Below are 27994 nucleotides of genomic sequence, written 5' to 3'. Positions count from 1 at the left end.
TGATGATTTAGGCTTGTTTTACAGACACAGGATCACAGGCACCTGTCAGTCATTGAGTCCACCGTGAACTCCTCTGTATTCTAGAGCCAAACGTGAGCCCCTCTCTAAATCTTGGCCGAAGCTGGGTTGCACAGCAGGGAATGATCTAGAGCACGCCAGCAGATCTACAATAAAGAGAACAAAATCCAGGTGTTGCAACGGCCCAGTCAAAGTTTAGCCCTCAAACCCACTGAAATGCTGTGGCAGCACCTTAAGAGAGCTGCTCATAAACAAATGGCAACTAATTTCAGTGACTCAAACGGTGTAAAGAAGAGTGGGCCTAAAGTTGTTCTGCAAGCTGTTGAATCATGGGGGGGGGGGGGGTTCACAGGACCGCATGGAGTCATTATTTGGCCACAGATCTTAATCTTTGAATTCAGGTGTTTTCAGTCCCATTGCATTATGTGTTTAAAATCAAGCACCTAGCCATGCAGTCTGCCTTTGCAAACAAACGAATGGATCGCTCTGAAGAGCTCACTAAATTTGAGCGTGGTACTGTAATAGGATCCCACTGTAGTGAGAAGTCAGTTTATGAAATTTCTTCCCCTCTACATATCCTACAATCCACTGTAAGTGGTATTATTATGAAGCGGATGAGTTTAGGAACCAAAGCAACTCAGACACGAAGTTTCAGACATGTAAAGTTACAGAGCGGGGTCGATGAGAGCTGAGGTGCACAGTGCGTCAAAGTCACCAACACCCTGCTGACTGAATAACTGCAGAGAGCCAAACCTCCTCAGCATTAATATCAGCACAAAAACGGTTGCTGGGAGCTTCATGGCATGAGTTTCCAAAGCATAGCAGCTCCTGTAGGTGTAATGATTAGGTGGCCCAGTACTTTTGTCCATATAGTTCGAACAGGCTCCTGATAGATGTACAAACATTGCAAGCTTGTACAGATAAAAAAGAATAGGTGCATTTTTTTGCTTCCTTGCTAATATAAATAAAAATGTACAATTATTGTTTTTATGGTGTATATTCAAATGGTCTTTGTAACTTTTATGTGTAACATTTATTGAGATTTTAATGTGAAAATCATCTGAGAACACTGTGAATGTTGCAATCTGAGCCAATGTGACTTTTTAATGTCAAATGCTATATATTGCTTAAGTTTTTTTTTTTTTTTTTACATTTCACTTCAATACACTTGAACACTGAGATGAGTTAAAATTTCATGACTTGTTTTTGATCTTTCCCATTTCTAGATCGCACTGCAGCCCACAAGGATGTGTGCTTCACGCGGATTGAGGAGGGCTGGATCTGCAGCGAGCCCCAGAACCGGGTGGTGACGTACTCTGAGTGCTGCTGTCACTTCGGTCGTGGCTGGGGGCCCGAATGTAACAGCTGCCCACCCAGAAACTCAGGTGAGCCACTGAAGACCCGCCTGGCCTCTTTAGCACTTTACCTGCTTGCTAAACTAAAAAGAATTGTATTCCTCTTATTCAGCAATGTTCAGCCATCTGTGTGGGATGCATCTTGAGACTGAGTCAGACGGGGAGCAGGAACCGCAGGCAGCTTTTCCCAACTACAACCCAGGTAAAACCAGACATCAATTTTGTTAATAATCAATGATACCAGAAACATTCACGCCCTCAGAAAAGCCTTATTTACTTACCTCTTTCGGCCCACATTTTCTCTTTTCCCCTGGTTGTTTTTATTAAAAGGTGACAGTTCGGAAGAGGATTCGGACGAATGCAACTGTGGACATGGCCGCTGTGTCCGTTCCTACCTTGGCACTATGTGTGAATGTAACCCAGGCTTTAGGCTAGACTACTCCCGTGCTCGCTGTATAGGTTTGTCCTGCATATACAGTACAAAAAAAAGAATTCTCTTTTATGACTCATTGTCTTTAATGAGCTCTTGTTTGTGTTTGTTCCAGACATTGACGAGTGTGCGGAACCAGGAGTTCGTGTGAGTCAATGCAAGAACGCGCGCTGTGTCAACACTTCTGGTTCGTACAAGTGCTTCTGCAAGCACGGCTTTGTACCCACACGCAGGCCAAACGTGTGCGCCCGTCGCAGAACTCGATAACCTCCGTGCGCCGCTCTGCGTGCTGCCGTGTCCGTCCTCATCCACGCAGCGCGCGCAAACTGCCCAGCACGCGCCGCTCTTGACGCTCCTCTCTCATGGTACAAACGTGGGACTGTGTGTACGCGGTAAACGTACAAATGTGTTTTCAGCGGGAGCCAATGTCGTAGCAATGGCTCATCCAAAAGGTACAAAACATATCAGTGTCAGCCCCTTTTTCATTGGCCAGTCCACATTTTAAAATTCTGCAACACGGACAAGGAATATGTTTATTTGTGCGCTAAAAAGTTTTTTGTAATTATTTTTTTAAACTGTTTTTGTAGTTTAAATTGTGCATTTTGTGATTTTTGTCTTTGACCTCCCTGTTGCTTTTAACTTCTTTTGAATATTTGATTCAAACAATAAAGAAATTAATCTTTCTATGGCATTAGCATTGTCTTCAGCCTATTCAGCAGTTGTGTATTGTAGCCCTGCCTCCTGGTATTCCCATTAACATTCCCTGTTACATCCACATTCTTTAATGTTTAAATCATCTAAATTGTATTTCGTTGCCACACGTTGTTGACGTTTTTTTGTACAGTTTGTTTCGTGGAATGGTCCCTGTCCGCTCCCTGTTTATTATTTGTTTATGTAAAATATGAGAAACTTGAGGTTTTTTGTATAATTTGACATGTGCACCTAAGTGGACTTAAGCTTGATTTAAAGAAAAAAAAAACAATAATGCACTTAGCAATAAATATAGTGGGAATATTTGCTAAATGTAGCTTATTCTGAAAAAAAAAAAACAAGAAAGTTTAACATCGATTGCCATAAAATACTCCATCAAAGTATTTAGGAATCCAAAGATTATCTTGTGATAAGAGGAATTTGATTAAAAAAAGAAAATGACAACCTTTCATGCATTTGTTTTTCTTCTGTTTTGGGGGAAATATGTTTTGTTCACACGTACTGTATGAAGACACGTGGAAAATAGTGATGCTTTAAGTCCAGACGGACACATTCAGACAGGGAGGCACGTTCAGAAATATTCTGGACTGTACTCTGGATGATTCAGTGTTACCTTTCAAGCACGCCTAGAAAATAAATAAACCTGCTGCATGGCAGGCTTTGACATAGGTCTTCCATTAGATTTACCTCCATGCTCTTTTCCTCCTCCACACAGCACTGACTATACATTTTAAACTAAACTAGACATTCTGCACCATCGGGAAGGGTGCTGCAAATTAGTTCCTACAGATGTTACCTCGCTACTGGTATAGACCTGTTGTAGTCCATGAGTGAACTGAGATTCTCTTAGATACTAAATCTTGATACTCTTCTCTATGATGACACCCAAGAAGGCTCAAGTTCTTGCTTGCTGCTTGTACAAGTTAATTTTTTTTATCTGAATAACACAGTTAGTTTATCCTATTTTCCCACCACAGAAATATTTCTACACTCAGAATGTTACATGCATTTATTTCCACACTTCTCAATCCAGGAAATGGGAACAGTAATGGACGCATTTTCTTTGTTCTTATTTGGGAAACGAGTCAGTCTCCAACTTCCGTAAGGGTTTTAGTCCATGAAAACTCCAAAGTAGCAAAAATGCACTTTAGGTAGAAAAGTGTTGTCAATAATCAATCACCAGTGAAGGATTCACTTTGGTTTCATTAAGTCAATTTAAGGAAATGGAATAATGAAGCTGTATTTTGGCATGTTTCCTTACGTTTAACAGTCTTTTCTCTGTTTCAAAGAAAGTGAATGCCTTTAAAATCATTATAGCTGACTGCATCAAGACTTACAGAGAAGTATGGGATATGCTTGAGAAATCGTTTTTTTTTTTTCAAGTGTTTTCTTTATTTAAATATAGAGTATGACTTCAGTTTGGCTTTATCAGAGAGCAACATTCATAAAATTAGAGGAACACCTCAGCTGGCAATTTAAGCAGTGGAAAAGGTTCATGGAGGTGAGCATAGGAGCATAAATCTAAAAGCTCACCAGTGGTCTCAAGCCTGAAAAATGGCGCCATCTCGTGGTTTCTTTACTATAGCTTCTTCAATCCTTTGTGGATATTATTGCAAAATCTACATGTAAAATAGCCAAACTCACCAGATATTTTTCCCCAGAGGAGCTGGAATGCATTTTGATGAGCAGATTCATCAGGGTGATCTCTTTCTTTTTTCAAGATGGTGATTTTAGAACGCGTCCAAGCTGCAGTGTCAGTGATTAAGTTAGTTTTCAGATGCAACCGTATTGCACAGTTTGGAATTCAAGGACTGTTTTCCCATCATCTGAATGTTTAAACAGTAAAATATTTGGCTGTGGGCTGGTATTAGCTATGACCTGTTGAATGAAGAAAGCCTCGCAATTTTGAGTCAACTTGTCCCTGAACAAGCGCAGCACGATGCCATTGCCAATGCTGACATGATAATTGAGGACAATCCTGAGAATACTGAGGAAAAATAATTTTTCCTCCAAATGACACACTGCATAACAAGCTGCAGAAAACTGACTGCTGGAAAAATTAGACAACACTGCAAGGAACAAATCCTGTGGACCTCAGACATACTGTTTTCCCTTGCAGTGACTCCCTACATCTCATTATATTTATTGCAAAGATTTATTTATTGGTCTGCTCTCTCCCTCTTCCACCTGCATTTCAACATTGCTCTTTTATTCCCAAGATTTAGCTTAAACTAGGCCTTGGTCCTTTGGCTCTGGTTGTTCTTGGGCTGGGTCTTTGACTGCCAAAAGCCCACAGTCAGGTACTGTTAACCCAATGGCCTGCACACCCAGCTCAATGTAATCTATGTAAGGGATGGAGAGTGAATTAGCTGCAGCCAATTTAAGCCATTTAGCTGTGGAGGCTACATCATCATCCTCACCCAGAAAGTGTTGCTGGAAAAATCCAACTATGAAAGGTCAGCAAAGGCTGGGCTTCTCTCAGAAAACAGAAAATTGATCTCTTCAAATGTGGAACTCCTGAGAAGAGAGAAGATGAAGTCAACTTGATCATTATTAGGTTTTTAGTTCTGATAGCCTTGTGTACTTCATCAATAAATTCATCAACAGAATTAGACAGAAATTGTTTGCAACGCTTCGCCGAGCTCTCTGAGTGATCGCAGGCAGCCCAAGTCAGACTGTGACTGTTTGCAGAAAGGTTATCTCCTATTGGGTGACCTGTGCAATCAACTTCCCATCAAAAGTGGTCATGAGTGTGCAACACCCTCAAGCTCTGGGCAACCATTTAGTCACCAGGATAAGTGGAAGAAAAGGGATGGAGGGAGGTTACTATCCTATTTTTACTATCCTATTTTTAATTCTGAGCCATTAGCTTGCTCAGAATTAGGAAGTAGCTTTGTCAGCCTAAGTGTGTCCAGTGTTGGATGGTTTTTTGGTTGAGCCAGTTTAATGTCAGTTTGTTGGCGCTCCATGAGATGAGCCCTCTAGTTCATAATGTTCCCAGAGTATTTTATTCAATAAAACATGTATATTTGGTGTCCCTGTATTGATACGATTTTGCCATGCAAAATATTGCGATACTATATTTTATTGATTTTTTTCCCTCTACCCCTACCAGACTCCCTGTCTGCTATCCTCATCTCTCCGACTATCCTGCTTTTCTTTGCCATCCTCTTATTGGAATACTTTCCTCCACTTCCTCTTTCCACCACCGAGTCTCCTTTTCTTTTTTCTTTCTGTCCATGGGAGCCAAAGACCTTCTTGTCAATCTGTCTTTGTGTTGCGTATGTTGCATATGTCTTGCATATGGTTACATGGTGATGATCATGATCTTATTGGTCACAGTCATGGAGGGAGTGGTTGACTCCCACATTACATTAGTATCACCATTAACATCACTAATATGGCATAGTGATGTACTGAAGTATTTTTGTGTGTTTCATAGCCATGATTACTACTGTCCATGAAGTCATGGCAGTCCTGGATATGACTTTTTGCAAGCCTTTCTTGAATGCTCTGTGAAGCTTAATTGCCATTAATTTGTGAAATATGGTGAACCAATGACAAGAAAACTTATCACTTTATTTCTGGACTTCACACATTAGAACAAAAACTTCATCCACCTTATTCCAGAATTCCTCTTTCTCTTCTCACATCCAGCTTCAAGGGCACAATTTGGTTCTTTAATAAGTTTGTAGTGCAGTAAAAATCAGATAAGGGCAGCATGACAGATGTTTACTTTCATTACACAAACATTTTGTAGGAGTAAGTAATGGATAATAGGCATTAATTTGTAAATAACTGGACATGAACAACTTGAGTTGATGATAATATTATCACTACAGTATATTTCTAAATAACCAGGCAGCTCATTCTCTTTCTCTTGACAATACTTTCTTTAAAGATAGAACACATTTTGGGGTGAACTGGGGTGAAGAAAAGCAGATGTGAAATGTAAAACTGAGGTCAGAGGTCAAATGTGACATGATATTTGGATGCAAACTATAATGTGATATTTAGAATCTCCATATACCAGCATCATTCCCTAAATGTTGCTGATACAAACAAAGGCAGCAGCATTTTCAAGCAGAATTTTAAAGATGAGAGACATTTTATAAAAATTTAACCTTATTTGACCTTGAAGGTGAGGTCAGAGGTCCAAAGTAACGTGATATTTAGAATCTTCTTATATCATTTCTTATATGCCTGTCTGCTGTCAATACAAATGATTGCAGTGTGAAGCATAGTTTTAAATAGCTGTTTAGCGTTATTGTCACTTTGATCTTCAGATCAGTCTATTGATCTTGAAGGAGGGGTCAAAGGTCAAATGTGACATGCTAGTTTAAATCTTTATATGGTACTTTCTCTATGTTGACCTGACACACTGCACATGTAGGAATCATAGCTTCTCCACAATGGCTCCACAATGCCCTGACCCTCTCGTCTCCATCTGCATCCCCTCCTGCCCCCGCCCTTACCCGCCATTTTGCTATCCTGGCTTTAAATGTGCAAATATGCTTTGCTAAGGTGGTTTTTTTGGACCCTGGTATGCTGCTCATCTTGAACACCGTACCAGATGACCTTTTTTTAACCTAAATACCCCATGATGTGTGTTTGTTTCCTTTTTCTGGGGACTGATTGTAGTGGCGGCGCCAGTGAAAAAAGGCAGCGGCTGCAGACACCCATCTCCCCTATGTTAGTCTTGTCTGTTTTTCTCTGGATGGTTGTTCCGAACGCAATTTCATTATATTATGACGGAATGTCGTTATATAATTTGTTGTATAATGATTAATTTTGTTGTATGTATAATGATAAAAGTTCTATTCTATTCTATTCTAAGTAATGAGGCTTTTTGTCAATCTTCAGCCAGTAAATCTCGAAGTTGACTCTGAATACCTCGATGGATTTAAGGCAAATTTTAACAGATTGTTAACATGATCCCACTCTGCACCCCTGCAAAGTTTTATTAGAATTCATCCAAAATGTATCTATCACGCTATCGTGTTTGCAGACTGAATGACACGCTCGCACGCACGCAAACACTACCTAAAACATAACCTCCTTAAAACAAAAACAACATGCACTAGAGGGAGCTGCTGGTGCACAAGTACAGCACTGGATGTTTTGTCTTTATTCTCTTGTCTCCACTTCAGTGCAGTCATCTCTAAAGGTACAATGGGAAGGAACAGAAAGGTATTTTATGGTCAATCTGGTCTAAGAGGAAAAAAATCTGAGCAACAAGTATACAGTATACAGTCTTCCTGCTCCTGCATACATGATGTTAATTTGATTTTCTTTCTTTTTCTTTTTTTTGGGGGGGGGGCATGCTATATGTGCTTTATTCAACCTCAGTTTATCAGCTTAAATGATACTAACAATTTCAACTTTAGATTTGTCAGCTGCTTTGGTCTGTCAAGTAACAGAGTAGTTGCACAAAGTGAGCAGCTCTCATGATGTGTAAATGATGCAGTTGTCCTTCTTTGCTTTGACTCATGTGTTGCCTACCATGCCTGCTGTGACCCCTCCCCCCTCAAAAAAAAAACACTGATTTTTGAAATGCTCAAGAAAGTGAGTGAATCCACAGTGTTATCATGGGATTCATAAACATTAACTGCCTGTAAAACAGCTTGTCTTCTGATTTGCCAGCCAAAAAATGTGTCATAATTCCCCAAACAGCCATTTGCCCAGACCTATAGACGGTCCCAATTTCTGCGCGCTCCGTGAGTCACGTTGCACCATGGTGGCACCATAGCTCCTTACTGTCCTGGTTTCATTCTGTCTAATTATTATATAATTTTAAACTGGAACAGCAGGGTGACCTCCAGCAACTAGTTTGGGGAGAAACAGAGATAAGAAAAGGGATAGGAGAGACACATGAGCAAGAACCAAAACAGAAATAGCATAGCCGTCCTCCAGAGAAAACTCAAAAAGTGGTGTTGGAGACATAAATATCTTTTAGTGGGTCGTACTGACCGGAGTATAACCCGCTGGGTGACTGTGGCAGTAGACTGCAGCTACTAAACTTTCTTCATTGTTGGTTGAATACAACTTTGGTTGACTTTGGAGGCGGAGGGACAAATATGACATATGATGATGTGCATATTTCACATAGCAAGATGATCTGCATTTTTTTTCACATTTACAGTGCAGCCTCATAAAGACTGAACAAGTCTGTGAGTCTCTTTAGGTTGGTTTTCTCATCAATGTCCCCCAAGTCTTGAGGTTGATTAACATAAAGAGAGAATAAAAAAGTGGAAGATGATCTAGCCAACCCTCTGCATGTCCACCTTCACTACATCCATGAATCTTCTCTGATGGTCTTTCTCTTTTCCTCCTGCCTGACATAAATGCAGCTACTAGCACTTCTACGAGCGTCTGTGCAGCCCATCTCCACTGCAGCTGAGTCTTTCATGTTGTGTATGATATAATAGGATGGCACTTGTAGAGGATGAATTGCAGGCTCGGTATGCATTAGAACCTACAAATTTGGCTTTTTCTTACAACTTATATTTTCAGTTAATTTAGAGGGTTCTGAATTCATTCGTAAAGTAGGCATAATGCAATCTGCATCATGTCTGAGATCTGTTTGCTGTATCTGGAGTCTTGTTTCTTCAGCTTCTGCTTCAGATACCTTATTAGAGCTGCAGCAGCACAGACAGAGACCCCCTTCAAATACCCACGATTGCAGTCATATCATTCAGCTTTAATGAGGGTTGTATTACTCAAACACACAAACCGTTCTGAGGAAAAAACAAACAGATATCCACCCATCTGTGAGGGTACATAGTCACACCGACTTTACCAAACACCACCCTCCATTGCCACCCCGGTCACTGCACGCACGAATAATGACCCCACCCACCCAGGTCCCATCTATAGTGAGCAGACAGAAGGGGGTTTAGCTCAAAATGCTGCAATCTGCAGAAATCACTGTGCTGGACGCACTCTGGCAGCCAGTGGCAGCCTTATATCCCACGCTCAGCTCTTTTCCTTTGTCATGGTGGATTGTGGCTGAGCTGTCTGCTTGGGTGTGGGTCTTTGAGCAGAGGTGGGGACTGGGGCTGAGGGCGTAAACAGGTTGTGTTTGTGTGTGTGTGTGTGTGTGCGTGTGTGAGCTATTGATGCTGACACACAAACAGTGTGTCAGAGTGAAGACCTGGAGCTTTCTTTTATTCTTAAACACTACTGTATATAGTACTGTATTGCGTTACACGGTTAAATCTACCTGACCTCTAGTATTCAAGGTCCTTTTAAGAGCATTGTGTACACATTCTTTAGAGGCGAAAAAAAAAAATTATTAGATATGAAGAAAAATGCGCTGTGATGGGTACCATTGACAAGCTCAAATACACATCATTATCAGCTTAGTAATAAAATGAATTATACAAAGTGTTATATTCAACCTTTCTATTAATTTTAATTCAAAGAAAAGATTTGCTAAGGTATTTACTCTTAGCATTTATCTGTGTTATTCAATCATCCTAATCAATTTATACAAGGTTACTCTACCCTACATCGATAACCAGGTGTGACACAGTCTTGTTTGTGTGGTTAACAATACATTTTGTCATAAATCTGACTTTTATATCTTGAACCCCCTGCAAGCTTACACCATAATATTACAAATCTGAAAAACACTTTAAGTTTAAGTTAAATTAAATTCTGTTTGAATACTTACTGAACATGTTTAAACTGTTTTGTGTCATCCCACTGCCACCTCATTACACAGGCAAATCTTTTAGCCGTATGATTTATACCCCTGTTCTTTTTTTAAAGTTCAAATACCCCGGCCCATTTTGATTGGCCCCAAAATGAATTACTTTCTAGCTGCCGCTGTAAAGAGGCTGCTTATTTGGAAAGCTTCAAACTCCAATAACACATTCATAGCAAAAATGCAAAGTGCCTGAACCACTCTAACAACACAGCAGAGCCTTTTCATTACCACTAACTGCCTTTAATGAGTAGCATGCTATTTTCCAAACTGCTCAGCCCTCCCTAAGAGACCCACCATCCCATAAACCCCTCACCACTGCCACTTTTTTGGTTTTGCTACACCCATGAATGACCAAAGCTAGACTGAGACTTGAAACTAATTTAAGTGTCACTTTGGGGTGCCTTCCTATGCACCAGTCAACAGCAAACCAACATGAATGAGTGGCTCCCTAGAGTGTTCATCTTTTCTAACTGCTGTAACCATCTATCCAGTGCACACACTATGGTGGAGTAGTGAAAAAGCACAGAGGACAACACTTATCCATGGCATTGAGACACTCTTTTATGAGGATCTTCTAGGGCTTTATGAATAACCCAGATCTCAATGACCTGCTTTATGTTGCACACCAGCCAGGTGCTGCATAGTGTCTCAGGAATTATTTAGTGCAACTGCAGTTGCACTAAATAATAGTTAACCCTCTGAACTGAAGTCAAATCTGGAATAAAATCTGAAAAAGAAAATCAAGACTTTTGTGTTGGAGATGGGTCTTTGATTTCAAAAAGTATAAAATGCAATCTAGCAGTATAATGGATGGATATAGAACAAAATCCTAATCCTACAAAATCCCCCTGAAGAAGGAGATAGCCTAGTTTAAGAATTGAAAGCTTTGAGGTCCAGTGATATATTTAATATTCCCAACATTCCAACAATATTTTACAAATTTAAAGTCATAACAGAATTATAGGGAAAAAAAAACCTTCAAATACGCTGACCTTTTGTCATGGAATAATGTGCACAAGGACCAGAAAATTGTCAGAGCTCTGGAGGAATTTAAGCCCACCTTAAAAGGACATTTCATTCCAAAAATAAAAGGTACATATTTTACCTCTGGCCTGTAGTGCTGTTCTCTTAGACTCTTTTAGTTTAAGTTGCCCAGTTTTGGGGGTATCAGCTGTATAACTGTAGAAACGATGGTCTCATCTTGAATTTAATCTCAAAAATAGCACTTGCTTTGGTTCAAGGATCATGGACATAGTACACTTGGTAGATCTGCTTGCTCTCAAAGTTACGTTCAAATTTGGACCTGTTTGACTGATCATTCTTAAAACAGTAAGATCACAGATATAACTCACAGATATAACCTATATAGTGACAGATACAGTGGAAGGAATTCCCAAAGCGCTATTAGCCAAAAATGTCGTATATCTCAGCATGGTGTGCAGCGTGTCCTAAAAAAAATTTTGAGGAAACTGAGTAAGACAAAATAACAAGTGGCAGGCAGAACACTGGTGTTATGAATGGGCCTCAGGGATCCAGTGAATTTAATGGGTATTGCGGCGCATATTTGCTTATAAATTCTCGATGTAGTGTGTGTAGTGCAAGTGCCATTTTTTTTTTTAATGAAATATCAAAGACCCAAATGCCCTGTTGTCAAAGCTGGTTGCCCATCCAGTTTATATACTCTGGTGCTAACCCTGAGCAGTATCTGAAGGTCATGTCCTTAAGAAATAGGAAAACATGCAGCAAAGGCCTGACACAGGACCTGAGAAATGCATCTGTCCCTTCAGCTGATCCATCTAGTGTTCACTGAGGCCTCATCAGAAATAGTCTCAGTGGAAGGGTGGCTGTCAAGAAACCATTCTTAAGGAAGAGAAAAAGGGAGAAAAGGCTGAGGCATGCTACATTACACAAGAACTGGGCTGAAAATCAGTGGCAACAAGTCTATTTGAGTGATGAACCCAAATTTGACATTTTTGCTTCAAATTGTTATCAACATGTAAGGAGGAATTCAGGAGAGAGGCCCAACAGTAAACATCTACAGCCATCTGTAAAACACAGTGGAGGTTCTGTCATAGTTTGGGCTGCATTTCAGCCAGCGGTGTTGGAGATCTTGTCAAAATTGATAGAATTATGAACACAGAAAAATAAGGGTCCACTGTGCAATACTGAACAGTGACTGATTGGCAACTGTTTCATTTTTCAGCATGAAAATAATCCCAAGCACACTGTCAAAGCAGTAAAAGACAAAGAGACACACAGTGGAACACTATCAGTCATGGATTGGCCTCCCCAGAGTGTGGGATCATCCTGACAAAGAACATAACTAAAGGTAGCCAACATCCAAAGAAGAGCTTTGAGTAGTCCTGAAGACTATAAGAACTGACAAGAAAGCTGCCTAAGAGAGTTCAGGCTGTGTTGAAGAATAAAGGTGCTCATACCAAATACTGACTTTCAAGATTGTTAGAATTGTTGCACGTTTCAAAAAAATTGTTAGGAAAATATAAAGAAATAAGGGTTGGATGAAGACTTCCACAGTGCTGTAGACAGATTGTAATTAAAAGCATGTTACTGTATGCGTGAAAGTGAAAGCTTTCAGTTTTAGCACCAGGGACAGCACCAGACACAAGGACACAGCATCTTCCTTCCCCGCGGTTCTTTCCATTATTGTTGAGAATACCGATACTGTGAGAATAGTGTTTCCCATGTGACTGTGAAGGGTCAGAAACCAACCTACACACCCACCCACTCAACCACCACCTAACCCCCTCCCACGCACATCCCTAGCTATCACCACGTCTACTTTTTCTTTCTTCTCCCTGTTGAACGTTAGCACAGGGAGCTGGAGTCAGTGAGGCACGGACGGCCCATCGGATGCTCGGCCGCAGGGGGGGGAGAAGAAGCTGCTGCGGATATCCGCCTAATACCTGCCTCAAAACGGGGTCCTCTCAGCCCGTATATATATATATACATATAATTTTTCCCCCCCAAGCAGACCGTTTTGTTGTGTGAAAGCTAAATAAAGAGAGAGTCTGGTTTGGTTTCGTAACGCGCTGCACCGCTAGCAGCGCGGAGGGAAAGCTTTTTTTTTTCGAGGATGCGGATTTAAGGGGAAGACGTTGTCAGTGTCACCTGGGATTTTTAACCGTTAACATTTGAATTTAGCGTAGCCGGACGCGTCTGTAAGCAACGGAAGATATTTCACATGTTTGGTTAAATTTCACAAATAGCGACGCGACTGAACAAACACCGAGAGCCTCTTAACAAGAAGAATAAAATAAGGGGTAAGTGTTTTTTTTTTTTTTTCCTTTTCTTGGTCTCGTTATTCTCCACCACCAGCAGGCTAGCCACTCGTAACAAAGCTAATGAAGGAGGAGGAGGGGGGAGTCTGATATTCAGGTGACTGCTGTTAGCTTGCCACTGCTGTTAGCTTTTCAAGCCAAAAAAAAAAACAAAACAAAAAAAAAAAAAAAACAGCGTTAGTATTTTACATTTCTGTTACTCGAGATAAACTCGCATACATTTCTAGTACGTTAGCTGCCGGGTTGAGAAGTGTCCGACTGCAACGCGTTGTGTTAGTCATTGGGAACATCTCTGTGTACGTCTGTCTCTTCTTGCCTTTGTTTGAATCGATGTCAAACGCAGCCACATTTTATCTGCGTGTTGTGCACAGCCAGTCTGTGGTCCTTTCATTCAGCATCTGCTTCTACAGCAGCCGAGCCTTGGTGCTTAACCCCTGGCTATTTCTTTTCCTACCATACCATGATATGCTACAGAGCTGGCATCTTGTAAAGCTGTGTTCTTTTTTTTTCTGTCGACATTGTGGGCTGCGTGGTTATGTTCTGTTGTGATATGACAGAGATTTATTCTGCGTGCCTGGCCTAGACTGTGAGTCATAGCTGGGGATGCATCAGGTAAAAGTAAAATGAGGACTTACTAGGGTAAAGATAATTGAAACCAAAGGCCAGTGAACACGTTGTTTTGAAATGTGCAAGTATGCTACATGAACATCAAGCACAGCACTGCTAGTCTAGCAGATAGCACGGAGCTGGCATTTACTGGCCACCACGTGTAGATCCATGTTTCATGGCCCAGAAACATCTGCACACTAAAAAATAGTTGGGAAAGAAACACACAAAAACAAACAAAAAAATCCCACATGGGAATATATAATTTATTGCAACAAGTATTCTTAATGAGAATGTGCAATTTGATGTTTTTGTCCAACACAGATATTGGGTAACACCCATGTTGGAGAGAGACGTGTTTTTGATTAGTTTTCTGAAATCTTAAAGCAAACGTCAGTAAAACGGGACTAAAATGCGGAGATGTTGTAAACTAAATCTATGCAGTAGTTTGTTGATGACACTTAACTGCTGCTTAGGGCCAGAACAGTCTGCAAGGAAATTGTTTGAAACCAAACTTAGGGTGTCTTCATTAGAAGATAGTCATCCAGTTGTCCCCAGTACAATACTCCACTGGTTTGTGGCTCAGTTTATACTCAGATTTACCAGCTTTAAAGTGGAGGTTAGAAAGCTGCAAGTTCATTCTGTGATATTTCAGTTGCCCCCTTACATCTATCTTCAATCCTTCATATGTTAGACTACATTTGATATAATTGCATTTTTTAATTGAATTCATGTCCATAGAGTAAATGCAAAATAACCAATAAAATGTATTGTAAAGTTTATTTTTTCATGGAAGATTTGTATTTTAATTGGTAAAGACTCCTTTCAGTTACCACCTCTGAATGCTGGATGTCCTCTGCATTTTATTATTTTTCTAGTGGGTATGAAATGCAAAATTTTAGGAATAGTCTGAAATGTAGTGTAGTCCAGTACATCATCAAAACCCAACATCTCCTCAGTAATAAATATAATCACCATTTTGACTATAACAAAAATTGACCATTAAAGCTTTGTAAAAGGAGACTGTATGCAGAGCTATTGTACTTACTGAAGGTGAGTTGGTGGTTAGACATTCAGCAGCATGTTATGAAACACACTGCTGAATTTTGTTCTGTTCTCTGGCTCATATGTTTTCTATCTCTGGTATTACGGCCTGTATAACTAGTGACACAATTTCACCAAAGTGTTACAGTGTGTCTAAACAGCCATACCAATGGTTTTTTAATGGCTCGAAATAAGAGTTAAGGGGTTGACTAGGCATATAAACACAAATGGCTTGCATGTAGTTAAAGTGATGAGTCTGTATTACTTTACTCAACACACATCTCTGCACTTTCCTGTTATTTATAGCGATTTGATGAACAAAAATATTTTTATGCTTGACAAATAAAACAGAAATTGTCCAAAAAAACAGACATTTACAGATGATCTGATGTACTGTTGTGCAGCCACATTTACAAAAAGACAGATCATTAATTTTATTATTTATTTATTTATTTTAACTTTTCCCTGGTACACAAGAAATAAATGACAACAAAACAAACAAATATTGCTGTCAATCATTGCAAGCTGTAAATGTAGACATCTGCATTGAACCAAAATTTCAGAATTGGAGCATCCGTACCATAATGTTGCAGAAAAACAAATGTGGAGTTACTAATTCAAGTATTCATTATTAATCAGTTTTTCTGCTTGTTTCATTCTTTGTGGAGTAGATCCCAGTTGGTCTTGCTACAAATGGAATTTGCTTCTCGGATGATTAATTTGAAGACTAGGTCAGTCAGTCTCTGTCAAGTTTAAAGTAAACTGGAATGGCATCATTAGATTGACATGACAACTATTTTTCTGTCTTTGTTCACCTTGTTGAGATGATGTTAATAGAGCACTGCCCACAGGCAGCATTAGGTGTAAGGTTAAAGCTGGCCACATACCGAAGATTTAGCGATGATCCGTTTGGAGTTGTGGCTGACATCTGGCCTCAGAGACCTGCTGCAATATGTGAAAACAACAAATCCAGAAAATAATACTGTAGGAATTAGACACACACATTAAAACACAATGTATGCTTGGAATAGCTATGCATTTCTGGCTTTTCTTTGTCTCTGTGAGTAGCTTTTCTTCACATTTATGTACACAAACAGACTCTTTCTGTGAGCGCTAATACACATTTTAATGCCTGTATTGGCTAAATTTGGAGAAAGTACTGGCATACATATATATGTGAAATATATTAGCAACTTGTTGTGGAATCAATTCAAGTCAGTAATATTGTTTCTCGTGTTGCTAACTAGTGATTCTACACAAATTCCTTGAGAGATTTATTGTAGGAACTTAAAAAGTATGTTTTTAAAGTGATGTGTTCATAGCAGCTATATAAGCATTTATGTTCAGGAAGGAAGTGGTGTGTTCATGTGGTCAAAGTTCTCTCAGCTATAGTATAAGTAGACATTGTGATAAGTGTTTCAGTTAGTTTTGTATATTTCCCTGTTTCCTGGAAGAAGAAATATTAAACTAGATTAAATGCATGAAAATCCTTTTAGTGGAGTAACGTGTACACACTGGTAATTTTTGTCTCATGGAATCCAGATCACACTTTATTATTGCGTTCATGACCACAAGATGAAAAAACTGTGGAGCCTTTTTAATGGAGAGTCAGGCGGATATAGATGGATAAGAAATTGCTGTTAGCTGGCTGAATGGCTGCCTTGATGAACAGCGTTCAACAATAGAATGGGACTTTGAATGTGGGCCCCCTGTAGTGCTGATTTTCAAAATCCCTCTCCGACAAGCTTTTTTTCAATTCATGCTATTCACACTTTTATTTTGCTGCAGTGAACCATATTACTAACCCAGCGGAAGCCTTTTGTAGCTGCTTTCTAATGTGCATCTCTTTAATGTTTTATTTTTACAGGTCTAAATACAGGAACATGTCATAATATAGTGGATTAGTAGAGTATTTGATTTATTGTAGTTAATTTATCTAGTCTTTGGGCAGTTGATACAAATGAAGAACATCCCAAAAGCAAAACAGTTATTTTCTTTTGTGACATGCAAAAAGTCACAGTTATAGTCTAAAGTTTCTTTTTTTTATTCTGCTTTTGAGTAAAGAATGGACACAAAGATTTGGAAAAATCTTTGGTAAAGAATGTCTAATAGGTTTTACAATATTTTGTATTTTGTACAACATGCTGTTCAAATGAACCACAGAAATCCTATAATATGTGGTGGTTATTAATTATTTCTAAAGTTGAATCAATTTGGATACACTAATCCTGTTTTATTTTGTTTGAAGTTTACATTTTGAAGATAAAGTTGAGGTTTTCACTCACTAGACTAGCAGTTTTTAAATTTTTACAGAACCACTGCATGATTATCATTTTACAGTATTTTAAAGCAGAGCACTGTGGTTTGGTGTGTAGAGCTAGAGACATTATCAGCAATAGATGTGGCACTGAAATAATTCTACATTGAAATTTATGAGAGACTTATGCTAGCCAAGCTGATGATAGTTTTAACTTGAAGGGGGGAAAAAGTTGTTGAAAATCTTTGTTGCCCAACTTATTTGTTTTCATCAGATTTGACTGGTGATTCTGTACATGCAGTTTTAGTGTTCCCATGGCCATTAAAGCTAAAGTTAACTTCAAAATAACTGTCCAAGTGCTTCTGGAAGGACTTTTTATAGATCATTAAAATAATCCCTGCAAGCCCTAACATTTTTTTGTAACATAAAATTTTTCTTTTATCTTGCAGCCCCATTTCCAAAAATGTTGTTATATGGGGTAAAATGATACAAATTGATATTGCTCTCTATTCTTGTAGTGTTATCTTTCTGCTATAGTGATGCTAATTGAGTTGTAGCAGAGAAAAATCAGTGGGACTGCTAACATGCAACTCTGCACACAGGAGGAGTTAGACATAGAAAGACACCAGGGACTTGATTTCTCACTTCCAGCAAGTGTGTACATACACATACCAGCTGAAGCTTACAATCAAGGTTGACCATCTTCACATATGGTAAGGTTCTGCTAGTATGTAATGATTCTGTAAGGTCAGCTTCGGCCTTGTGGGCTTCTGGCCTTGTAATACAATATACTCTGCGGTTCAGAAGCAAGCATAGATGATGCCATATAAGTGTATTCCTGCACAAGGGTAATGTGTGAGGGCACTATTAATAGTGAACCTTGTACAGTCTTGACCATAAGGACACTATTTTGGGTAATTTTGCTTCTGTTCACCAGTACAGTGGACTTTCAGTTTTAATTCAGTGTTTTAAATGTGCATTAAATGGTCAAGAAAAACAGCCATAGCCATGGGAACATGTTTCATGTATGGGATGGCATAAGAATGGCACTATGAGTTAGGTAGCACCCAAACCACACATATAAGAGCTATATAAATATTCCAAACTGAAAAATGTACATTGGTCATAGATGTTTTCTTGCATGACTGCGGTCCTTTAAAATAAATCAAGTACTACAATAAGTAACATTGCTCTGTGAAAACAATCATCTATGAAGATGTACAGAAAATATAGGTTATCTACAAAGTCAGCAACGGGGCGCTCAAAGGACAGCCAGGTTTTCATAAGAAACTTAATGATAAAATGTGTCCATTGAAACTAATTTACAATCAAAGCTGACAGACATCATTGCACCTTTACTTTCACTTACATCCATAAACTGCTGACACATATCTGTTACTTAGTGCTAAGTAAAGGACTAATAAAACACTAGAATTTCACTCACCAAACTGAAGGACAAACTTCTACACTGCAAGCCATAAAAAGGCACCAGCAGCACAAACAAGGTACAGAGATCCAGCTCAATGACCGGTAGTGAACATGAAGCCTGAAAAATACTTATCAGCTCCAGCTACTTGTGTTGGGACACCTGTCAGTCAAAGCCCTAATTCCAGCATCCAGGTGGATGAGTCAAAAAAAAAAATTCACCCTGCCCAGAATTATAAACATATCCATAGAGACCAAATCCGTGTTTTTTTTATACCAGGTTACAGGGTTCTATCCAGAAAAAATTCACAGCCCGGTGGTATAGGTTGATCAGATGATGGCTGTTGGACAGCTGTTTGCTAGTACTTGCTTGCTAATTGTGGTCATGGCAATCGGTACCGATAGCGAACCAGTGAAATTCTCAGCCTGATGCAGCGCTGTGTGATCAACTGTTGGCTAGAACCCTGTACTGTAAACATGCTTTTTAATGCTGTAAAATTGTGCATCTTAATATGAGAGTGTATGGGAACTGACTGACTTTTGGAGCTGGTCTGAAGTATCATCTAAAGATGCTGCAGTTTTTGCCACTTTTACAGTGGCTTCAGCCATTTTCAGCTCCTGATGTTGTACACAAACTCTGTACAATAGCAGCTCTGCACCGGGTGTTATTAAAAACAGATTTAGAAAGAATCTTAATGATCAGAGTATTGGCCATTGTCATTGTCAAGTATCATCAAAGTAACAGTTAGTAACAGGGTAATATACATTTATGCTGACTGTATGGGGGCAGAGTATGGAACATTGGTCTTATATAACGACACTCATAGTGTCCTGTATATCCAGTTGCTTGCTTAATAAACATTAGCTCCCTGCTGATGCCACGTATTGCTAACGTCAAGCTTAAAATGAACATGTAGTTAAAAAAAAAAAAAAATTCCTTATGTATATGAGTTTTACAATTTTCAATTGAATTTTACACAATATCTCTAATTTTATTAAGACCAGATGTGGTCAAATGAAGCAGAGCACCATATTTATAATATTGCCAGAAATGTTGATGGAGTAGACAGGAAATGGGCAACACAGAACTCTTAACATGCCATTTTTCAACTGTTTTGTATTTATGACACCTCATGCTCTATTGAACTTGCATATACAGGCTCTTAATGAATAAGTATCCCTCTTAAAGATGAGGTCACTGGAAGGACTTTTGTCAGCACCTCTTGTGGGGGCTGATTTTAGATGGAGAGAATTCTGAACAGTTGTTTCACTGGTGCTTCACAAGGTCACAAAGTGTTGCACCACCCCCGCAGAAATCTGACAGCACAGAATCTCACTACCAATTCAGATCATAGAGCTAGCGAGCAATACTGATATGGACAGTGTTTTAATACATAGATAAAAGCATTTGTTGATAACCACTTACCTCTAAATAAAATGAATAGGATTCAATGTATGTGTTCAGCTTATCAGTTCTTGCTTTTTCTTGGGGTACTCTGATATTACATTTAGGAACTACAGTTAGGAACTACAGTATCTTGGGCTGCTTTTTGACTAAAGTGATCACGCCAAAGGTTGCAATTTACTAAATGAATGCTTGCAAGTCTTTTTCAAAACACTTCAAAGAACAGCTGTGTGACACCACCATTATAAGTAACACCAACGCGGTGATTTAAATCTACCGCAGACCTTAAATGTGTGCTATTTTCTGTCACCCAAATGAATATATTTCATGAAGTTGTTGTTAATCATGGGCTGTTATCAAACTCCAACAAAGAGGATGTTGCTAAATAAAACTTTGCATTTCTGATGGTTTAGAAACAAGAGGAAAATCCTGGTGTGTTGATATTGGGGCATTAGGATTTGTGATGTCAGTGAAATGTTTGAGAACAGTTTAAAAACATTCAGAACTTTGTCTTTTTTATGTAGCTTACATACATGCCAATTAGGGATATATTGGGTGTTCTTGCTGGTTCCAGGTATTTTTCTATTGTCCAGTTGTCAACAAAGTAATAAAGCTTTCTGACTGGCTCGAGGTATTTTCACTGATATGAATGATCTGGGATGAATCTGATAGCACTGTGTATCACCACTTGCAGGCATGCTGCCCATGCTTATTCCTGCAGTTGTTCTTGTGTGTTTTAAAATGGCATGAATAATTCATTCACTGATGTTTTTAATTTGGATTTCTGGCAGCCCGGGAGATTGATGCAGCTATTGTGACTCCCAGCCAAATGTATTTAGAAATGAAGGCTAAGCTCAGGACTCATTCAGCTGCAGCAGCATGAGAGGTTCACAAACACTATAGCATTTGCCTATTTTTAGTGTTATTCTTAATAAGCCATATTGTGGATGGGCCTGAATTCCCATTGGGGCTTAACTTGCCTGTAAAGCAGCATCTTTTTGTATTTCTGAACATTAACTATACCAGTGGGACTATTAATTATTCCTTTTCTTGTTATAGAGAGAGACAAGTGTAGCTTGTGTCACCTGCTAACCTGTGACAAATCATTGAAAAAGATGTAGGGCATAGGCATCTGAGTTTCTTTCAAATGTTACAGATTTCAATAATATAGATATCATATGCAGGATTGACATTGTTTATAATCTAGATGGTTATTTTTGGTCCCTTAAGTACCTAAAGTATAGAGAAGCACCTCCTCTATTTTCAGACTAATAAGAAAGTTGCAAAATATAACCAATTTTGATGGCATTTTCCAAGAGTACAAGGAGATGTGTGTATTCTTGAAGTGAAAAGTACTTTAGCTGTGGAAAAGCAGAGTGTTTGCCAGAAACATTGCACTGATTAATAAATTAATTTGATTGTTAGTATGATTACCTAACAAAATTCATTTAGATTATCTTATTAGATTAAAAATATAATACACATGTAGAAAAATTAACAAAAAAAAAACAAATATTGTATACTATTATGCAGTATTCAGTACTTGTACCCTAAACCAAAGTGACATGTCTACGTCGATATGTGAAGAGCACACTGGCTGCTTGAGTGTTTGATGAATGTGATGCTACAGGTCAACAAAGGACCTCTGCTGTCCTATTCAGCAGGGCATTCAGGCCAGGATCAGCAGCCTGTGGTGGGGCCTCTGATGCATATGTCCCTCTGGCTGCCTCATCTCTGCAAACAGGAAAGGCTTGAACGGCTGGCCTCAACTCTCTGCTGACTCCTCCATTGTGTGGGGCCACTTTGGCAGGGCAGGCTTTGTACTCTGCTTTTTGGGATCTGCGTCCACATCCAAGCAGGCTCATCTGAGTATCATAAGCAGGTTGATTTGGGGTAATGCAGAAGTGCCACATCACTTGAACATGTTAATATTTATTCACACAAAGCTCACAGCTTTGTTACACTCAAAAAGCATGCAAGCAAAAATAATTTAGCTTACATGAATTTAGCTTTAATTGCAGTCATTTTCCTTGACATATAAAGTTTTATATTTTACCGTTTGTATTGTAGTCATTAAAAAGCTCATGTTCATGTGTTTTGAATGCCTGTATTGTAACATGGTTTTGTTATGAGTCTGATGACAAGGCCCCTTTGTCATTATAAGGTGTGTGTGTGTGTTTGTGTGTGTGTGTGTGTGTGTGTGTGTGTGTGTCCGTCTACTCTATTCCCTTGGCGTAAGGTAGCAGTTTGGCTGGCTAATGTGCACAGGCCTAATTCCCTGTGGGTGACTGATTGCAGGCTCTATTTCTCTTTTCCTCTCTCCCTGATTAACGGGTGCAGTGACAAACAGACCAGCTGGGCAAAGCGAGGCAGCTCTGGGAGGGGAGGTGGGGTGACAGAGAGAGAAAAGGGAAGAGGTGGTGGTGCTGCCTATCATGCCGCTGGCTCTGCCCTGCTTTCTTCACCAGTGTCATTCTGTTGTGAGCAGTAGCCTGATGTGTGTCTGCCCAGTAAGGAGCTGGCTTTAGCCTCGAGGCATTCCTTTGTGCCCTCCTTTCAAATGTTTCCCTTTTTCAGCAGTACTATTTATCTGTGTCTTGTATTCCTATTTTTAGTTAAGAAAGCATAACTCACTGTGCTTGGAAAGGGTTAGTCTTTCATGCAGACCACCTCTTTTTACTCAATTTGAGGATATTTCATAATGATACTGAAAAAATACACACGAATCTGTCAGTCATTTATGTTTTTATTCTGTTCACAGCCCCACAGTGATGTCTGGCTACTACAAATTTAGATGGCACGCTTTCATTTGTATATTGTTTTGTCTTAATTACACTAGTAATTTTTCAAAAGCATGTTTCATTACATAAATGTGTCTTTGTGTAGATTTGTGGATTAGGCCTTGGGGGGATTTTCTTTCATAGAACCTCTTTTATGCGGCCTTTTTGTGCCACATCTGTCTGCTCGCCTCTATTTTAAGTAGCTTTGGGGCTTATATCTGATATCTGAAGGTTTGTGTATGGAAAAATACAAATCAGTCTTAAAGGCCTTACTTATGTCTTATGTCCTTTTTACAAAGATGCATTTTTATAGGTTAATTTCTTTGTGATTTAGTTTCTGTCTGAACTGGGGGCGGTAGCTGCACATCACTCAGGCTGGCATAATTGTAAGTGTTGAATCAATCTATTTTGTGTGCTGAATGCTGATATGGTTACATACTATGTGGGTGGATTTGTAATTGTGACTTTCCAAAGCATTGTGTGTACATGTAGAAGGGGTGTTGGGAGTGGTGTACTATAATAGGTCAGGTCAAGTTGCATGTGCGGTTTTTATGTTACCAGGTTTTTTGTGTGTGTGTGTGGGTGTGGGAGGGGGGTGAGTACAGTAGGCTGTATCATAGTAGGTCAGGGGATTGTTAGTCTGATCCACTGAGGAGCGATTAGTGCAGACACTGAGCTGAGCCTCGTCCTACTCACAATGAGGGGAGGATTGGTGCTTTGTTGTCGCTGCCAGACTCTTGTGACCTCACTGGTCCTGCCCCTCTTCAGCTCCTACCATGGTCCAATCCCCCAAACAGATTGCCTTGGATTGTATCACTGCCAGGCCTGTCCTGGATAGTCTGTCCTCTTTGTGGCTCTTGCTTCTGTGCTGTGGATTTTTGTAATTTAGGCTGTGTAGAAATCTTAAATGCAAGTATTTGTCGGCAGTGCTAGACTGACATCATTTGCACAGTTTACATCTGTGTGTGTGTTTTTAAAATATTTATTATTATTATTATTATTATTATTATTATTATTATTGGTGCAATAATATGCCAGGTTGAAGAAGAGTGCATGATTTGATAAGGATGAGAGCTGTCCTTTGATGTTTGTGGATTCACTATGTCGTAGTACTTCTAATATTTTAATATATCTCCAGCCTTGAGCTGAAGACTAGTAAATCGCTGTCAGTCACACATGATATACCTAACTATTTATGCATACAGTGAGTTGAAGGGACAAGCTAAGTCCTAGGGTGCCAGAGAGGTGACGAGTCAAAGAGCAGTTTGGAGGCGTTGTTCTTCCTTCTTCTCTAATCCACGCATTTAGTTTATATTCCCATCCAGTTTCCTAAAGAACCACTAATAGGATTTGCTAGGCATTTGTTTGGTTTTGTTTTGTTTTTATTTAATATAACTAGGAAGTGTGTGACTTGTTTGACTTTTCAGTTGTACATTGTACATTTGGCTTGACACAATGGAAAATTCCTAAAACCGCAACACAGATTAAATCTGCTCTCTGCTTTTATGCTTAGGATATACTAAAAACTGGTAGAAACAAAACAAACACCCCACCACCACCACCACCAACAACAACAACAACAAAACCAAAACGGGTAGAAATAAAAAACAAAAAAACAAAAACAAAACAACTGTGAAGAAAATACAAGAGAGAATTTGGCTGTGTCACACAGTAGGGTGCTTGCTTCCCTGCAACCACATATATTTACTGAATGAATGCTCACTCCTTGAAATGTTAAGATCTAAGAGTTAAGTTCTGCAAAATGCTGTTTGAGATTCCTTTTTGAGTTGAAAGTAGGCTTTTAAAATGTGGACCACTTCTTTCTCCCTTTGTTATACTTTGCTCTGGGATAATATTGCCTGCCTGTTATGTGTCTTCTAGACTTAATGGTGGAAGGAATATATATAGATGCAATCTGGCTCTATATTTCTTGTGTACAGTCAGATTGGGCCCATCTGGTGGCTGTCTGTTATTGATTTCCAGTTTGATTTAGAGGATACATCAACTTGGCAAAACATGACAAGTCCAAGAATAGTTCTCCTAGATATATTATTGGCAGCTTTACATTTAACCAGATAAATCTATGCCATTGGCTGCTATCAGGTTTTTCAGTCACACCTGGGGAATCAGAAAATGAATAAATGTCCTAATTAGTGCACACATACGTTATGTGGCCCATTTATGCTCCCCTAGATTACCACCCTGTTTATTACCTGTAAATTTTCTCTTCAGTACGCTTACTGTAGTATCGGACCAAAGTAAAATTGCCAGGCCTGATGGACAATATTTCTAAATTTGGGAAGGGTAGTTGCATCCCTTAATGAATGAATTAAACATTGAACCAAAGAACAGGGTTCAGCTAAGCATGACAGTCCTCAGTCAAGCTTAACCCTTGTGTTGTCTTGCGGGTCAAAAGTGACCCATTACCACGTTTAGTTGTAGAAAAATACCTTAAACTATCTTTATCCAACTTGAAATTTTATGACTTTTCCTTAAGGGACCCCATCATTAGAAAAAGTGATACTTTGTTTTTGTTTGTTTCCATGTGGGCTGTACACCACTAGGGTGACCCGTGAATTATAAAAACATTTAAATACCAGAAAAAAGTTCAAAGGCCACACACAGGCCTGTGCACATTAGCCAGCCAAACTGCTACCTTACACCAAGGGAATCCAGTCTTTAAGTGATGATGTAGAATTCCATTTCCGGGTCCAAACTCTCCTGTGTTCAATACTCAGCAAAGCTGTGTCCCTCGTTGTTTTGACCAATCCGAATGTAATAGTGAACAGTCACTGGGCTGCTATTGCTGTCCATTTATGGGCATCTGGACCTGGAAATGACGTCGGACTTAAAGACCGGATAGAGTAGATGGACACACACACACACACACACCAAAGAAACTGGAACTTGCATTTGACCTGCACCTGCAGTCTTGATCTGCAGCTAACCCCTCACATCACACAAGCTCCCAAACAAAACAAAAAACAATATCAGACATTATAAAATCAAATTCAGTATAGAGGATATAAAGCTACTCTGAATCAAAGTACCCCTAGTTGGTTCCTTGCTGAAGCCATGAGTAGACTACCCAACAGGTCCTGGATGAGATATTTTCAGGAGCTCAGGAGGAACAAGAGGATGATGTATCTGAAGAGGAAGATGGGGAGGAATGTAACCCAGAGGATGATGCATCTTTGGATGAAGAAGAAGAAGAAGAAATCCCTCAAGCTGTCATGAAGACATTTTTGTCAAAGAACTGCAAAATTGCATGGTCCTTCCTCATCTGATTCAGACAGCAACCAGGGGAGAAGAGCAGCATCAAATATCATAAGGATGACTCCAGGGCCAACAAGGTATTCGGCTGCCCGTGTCCAGGACATTTCATCCACCTTTCTCCTGTTCATCACACCAGACATCAAAAAAAATCATTCCGGAGAATACAAATTTGGAGGGTTTCCAGAAATATGGAGAAAACTGGAAAATATGGATGAGATTGACCTGCATGGTTACATTGGGCTTTTGATATTAGCAGGTGTATGTAGGTCCTGTGGCGAGGCTACATGTAGTCACTGGGATGCAGAGAGTGGAAGGGCAATTTTTCATGCCACAATGTTGCTGAAAATCTTTCACACTTTCTCAAGAATGCTGAGATTTGAAAGCTGTGAGTCAAGACCAGCAAGGCGTGACAGACAAACTGACAGCCATCAGAGTAATCAATATAATTAATTCCAAAGTAATAACTTCACATTTATATAATAGCAATAATAAACCTTTACTGTGTAAAACAAAACTGTTATGACAGTTGGTTTGTGGTAAAACAGAAAGAAGTGTAATACTGTTCACTGGTGATTGTGTTTTTGTATTGCGCAACAAAAAATACATGATAAAAAAATTAATTGAATTGAGTTGAATTGATAAATAACAGGTTGTTTCATCAGGCAAAATAGATTTTGGATTCAAAATTCAATTAGGCTGCTTTATTTTGGGGCTTTGGTAGGGCGGGTAATTTTTGACCCGTAGGACAAGGGGAGTAAACAGAATGCTAAGATCGCACAAGAGTTAACCTATAATTACTTACTTACTATAATGACCCACTTATTACTTGTTTATTACTTGTTTTGTTTAAAAATTTGTCCTTTATTTCATCACTGCTCCTCATCTAATGATTCACTGATGAACTTGGCCACAGCTGGTAGACACAACAAAAGCTAAACTCACATGTATTAGCAAACTGACTACTCAACCTCGTCTATTAATCTGTTCAATGCTCTTAAGCAAATGACCTCAGTTAGTTAATGGGTCTCTCTTGCAGGGGGTTTAATCTTGATGTCGGTCCCCCATTGTGTGTATTTTTTGCATAATACTAAAGACAAGCTGTGTCTGGTTAGTGCTGTATGTATAGTAAAATCTTTACATATACAATTGTCACCTTAGTGCATGAGTGTGAATTGTTATGACTGCCCAGCTTTTGTACTGCAGTTGTGCAGAATAATTGTCACACACTCAGCATTTGATAGAATGGAAAAGACAAGATGCTTTTGCTTCTGGCTCAAACTCTGAGAGCCAGCCAGCTGGAGAAAGAGGGTGGGATTGCCCTCATTCTGTTTGAAGTATTGATTGTTGCCATATTAGGAAGCCTTGCTTTTATAACTGGATGCTGAATTCGTGCAAATAGCAGGATTGGAGGATATTGCATGCTTAGCAGTGATTCAAGGACAGAGGTGACTGATTTATTCTGGGAGTTTTTTGACCCCTAGGTGAGCTGCATAGATGTAGAGCAATGTTTTGGTGAGGCCCCTTACTGTTTGTGTGATATAATCTACCAGCACTTGCACGAGAACGCACACATACCACACACATCTCATAATTATGTTGTGAAATGTTGACAAAATGTCTTTCAGTTCTGAGACTCCACACCTGCTAATGGACAGACTTTCCTTTAGTATTCTGTTA

General features: G+C 39.3%; 2 protein-coding genes across 5 annotated transcripts in view; both read left to right on the top strand.

Moving 5' to 3' along the window:
* ltbp3 (latent transforming growth factor beta binding protein 3) overlaps nucleotides 1-2947 on the top strand; it is a 38633-nt gene extending 35686 nt beyond the window's left edge. The window contains 4 exon segments of the mRNA XM_030746032.1: nucleotides 1245-1403; nucleotides 1486-1575; nucleotides 1704-1832; nucleotides 1919-2947. Coding sequence (XP_030601892.1) covers nucleotides 1245-1403; nucleotides 1486-1575; nucleotides 1704-1832; nucleotides 1919-2070 — 530 coding nt within the window. The 3' untranslated portion in view covers nucleotides 2071-2947.
* Nucleotides 2948-13197: 10250 nt separating this feature from the next.
* Nucleotides 13198-27994, top strand: part of sptbn2 (spectrin, beta, non-erythrocytic 2) — a 55805-nt gene continuing 41008 nt past the window's right edge. For 2 of the 4 annotated variants that reach the window (XM_030746831.1, XM_030746829.1), the window contains exon 1: nucleotides 13199-13506. The gene's annotated coding sequence lies outside the window, so the exon portion shown is untranslated. Of the gene's footprint in view, nucleotides 13507-27994 lie in introns of all 4 variants that reach the window. The other 2 variants (XM_030746830.1, XM_030746832.1) reach the window with 2 other exon arrangements.

Source organism: Archocentrus centrarchus, chromosome 14, assembly GCF_007364275.1.
Source record: "Archocentrus centrarchus isolate MPI-CPG fArcCen1 chromosome 14, fArcCen1, whole genome shotgun sequence".
NCBI lineage: Eukaryota > Metazoa > Chordata > Actinopteri > Cichliformes > Cichlidae > Archocentrus > Archocentrus centrarchus.
Note: the sequence above shows the minus strand (reverse complement) of the source record. Positions and strands in the feature narration are given on the sequence as shown.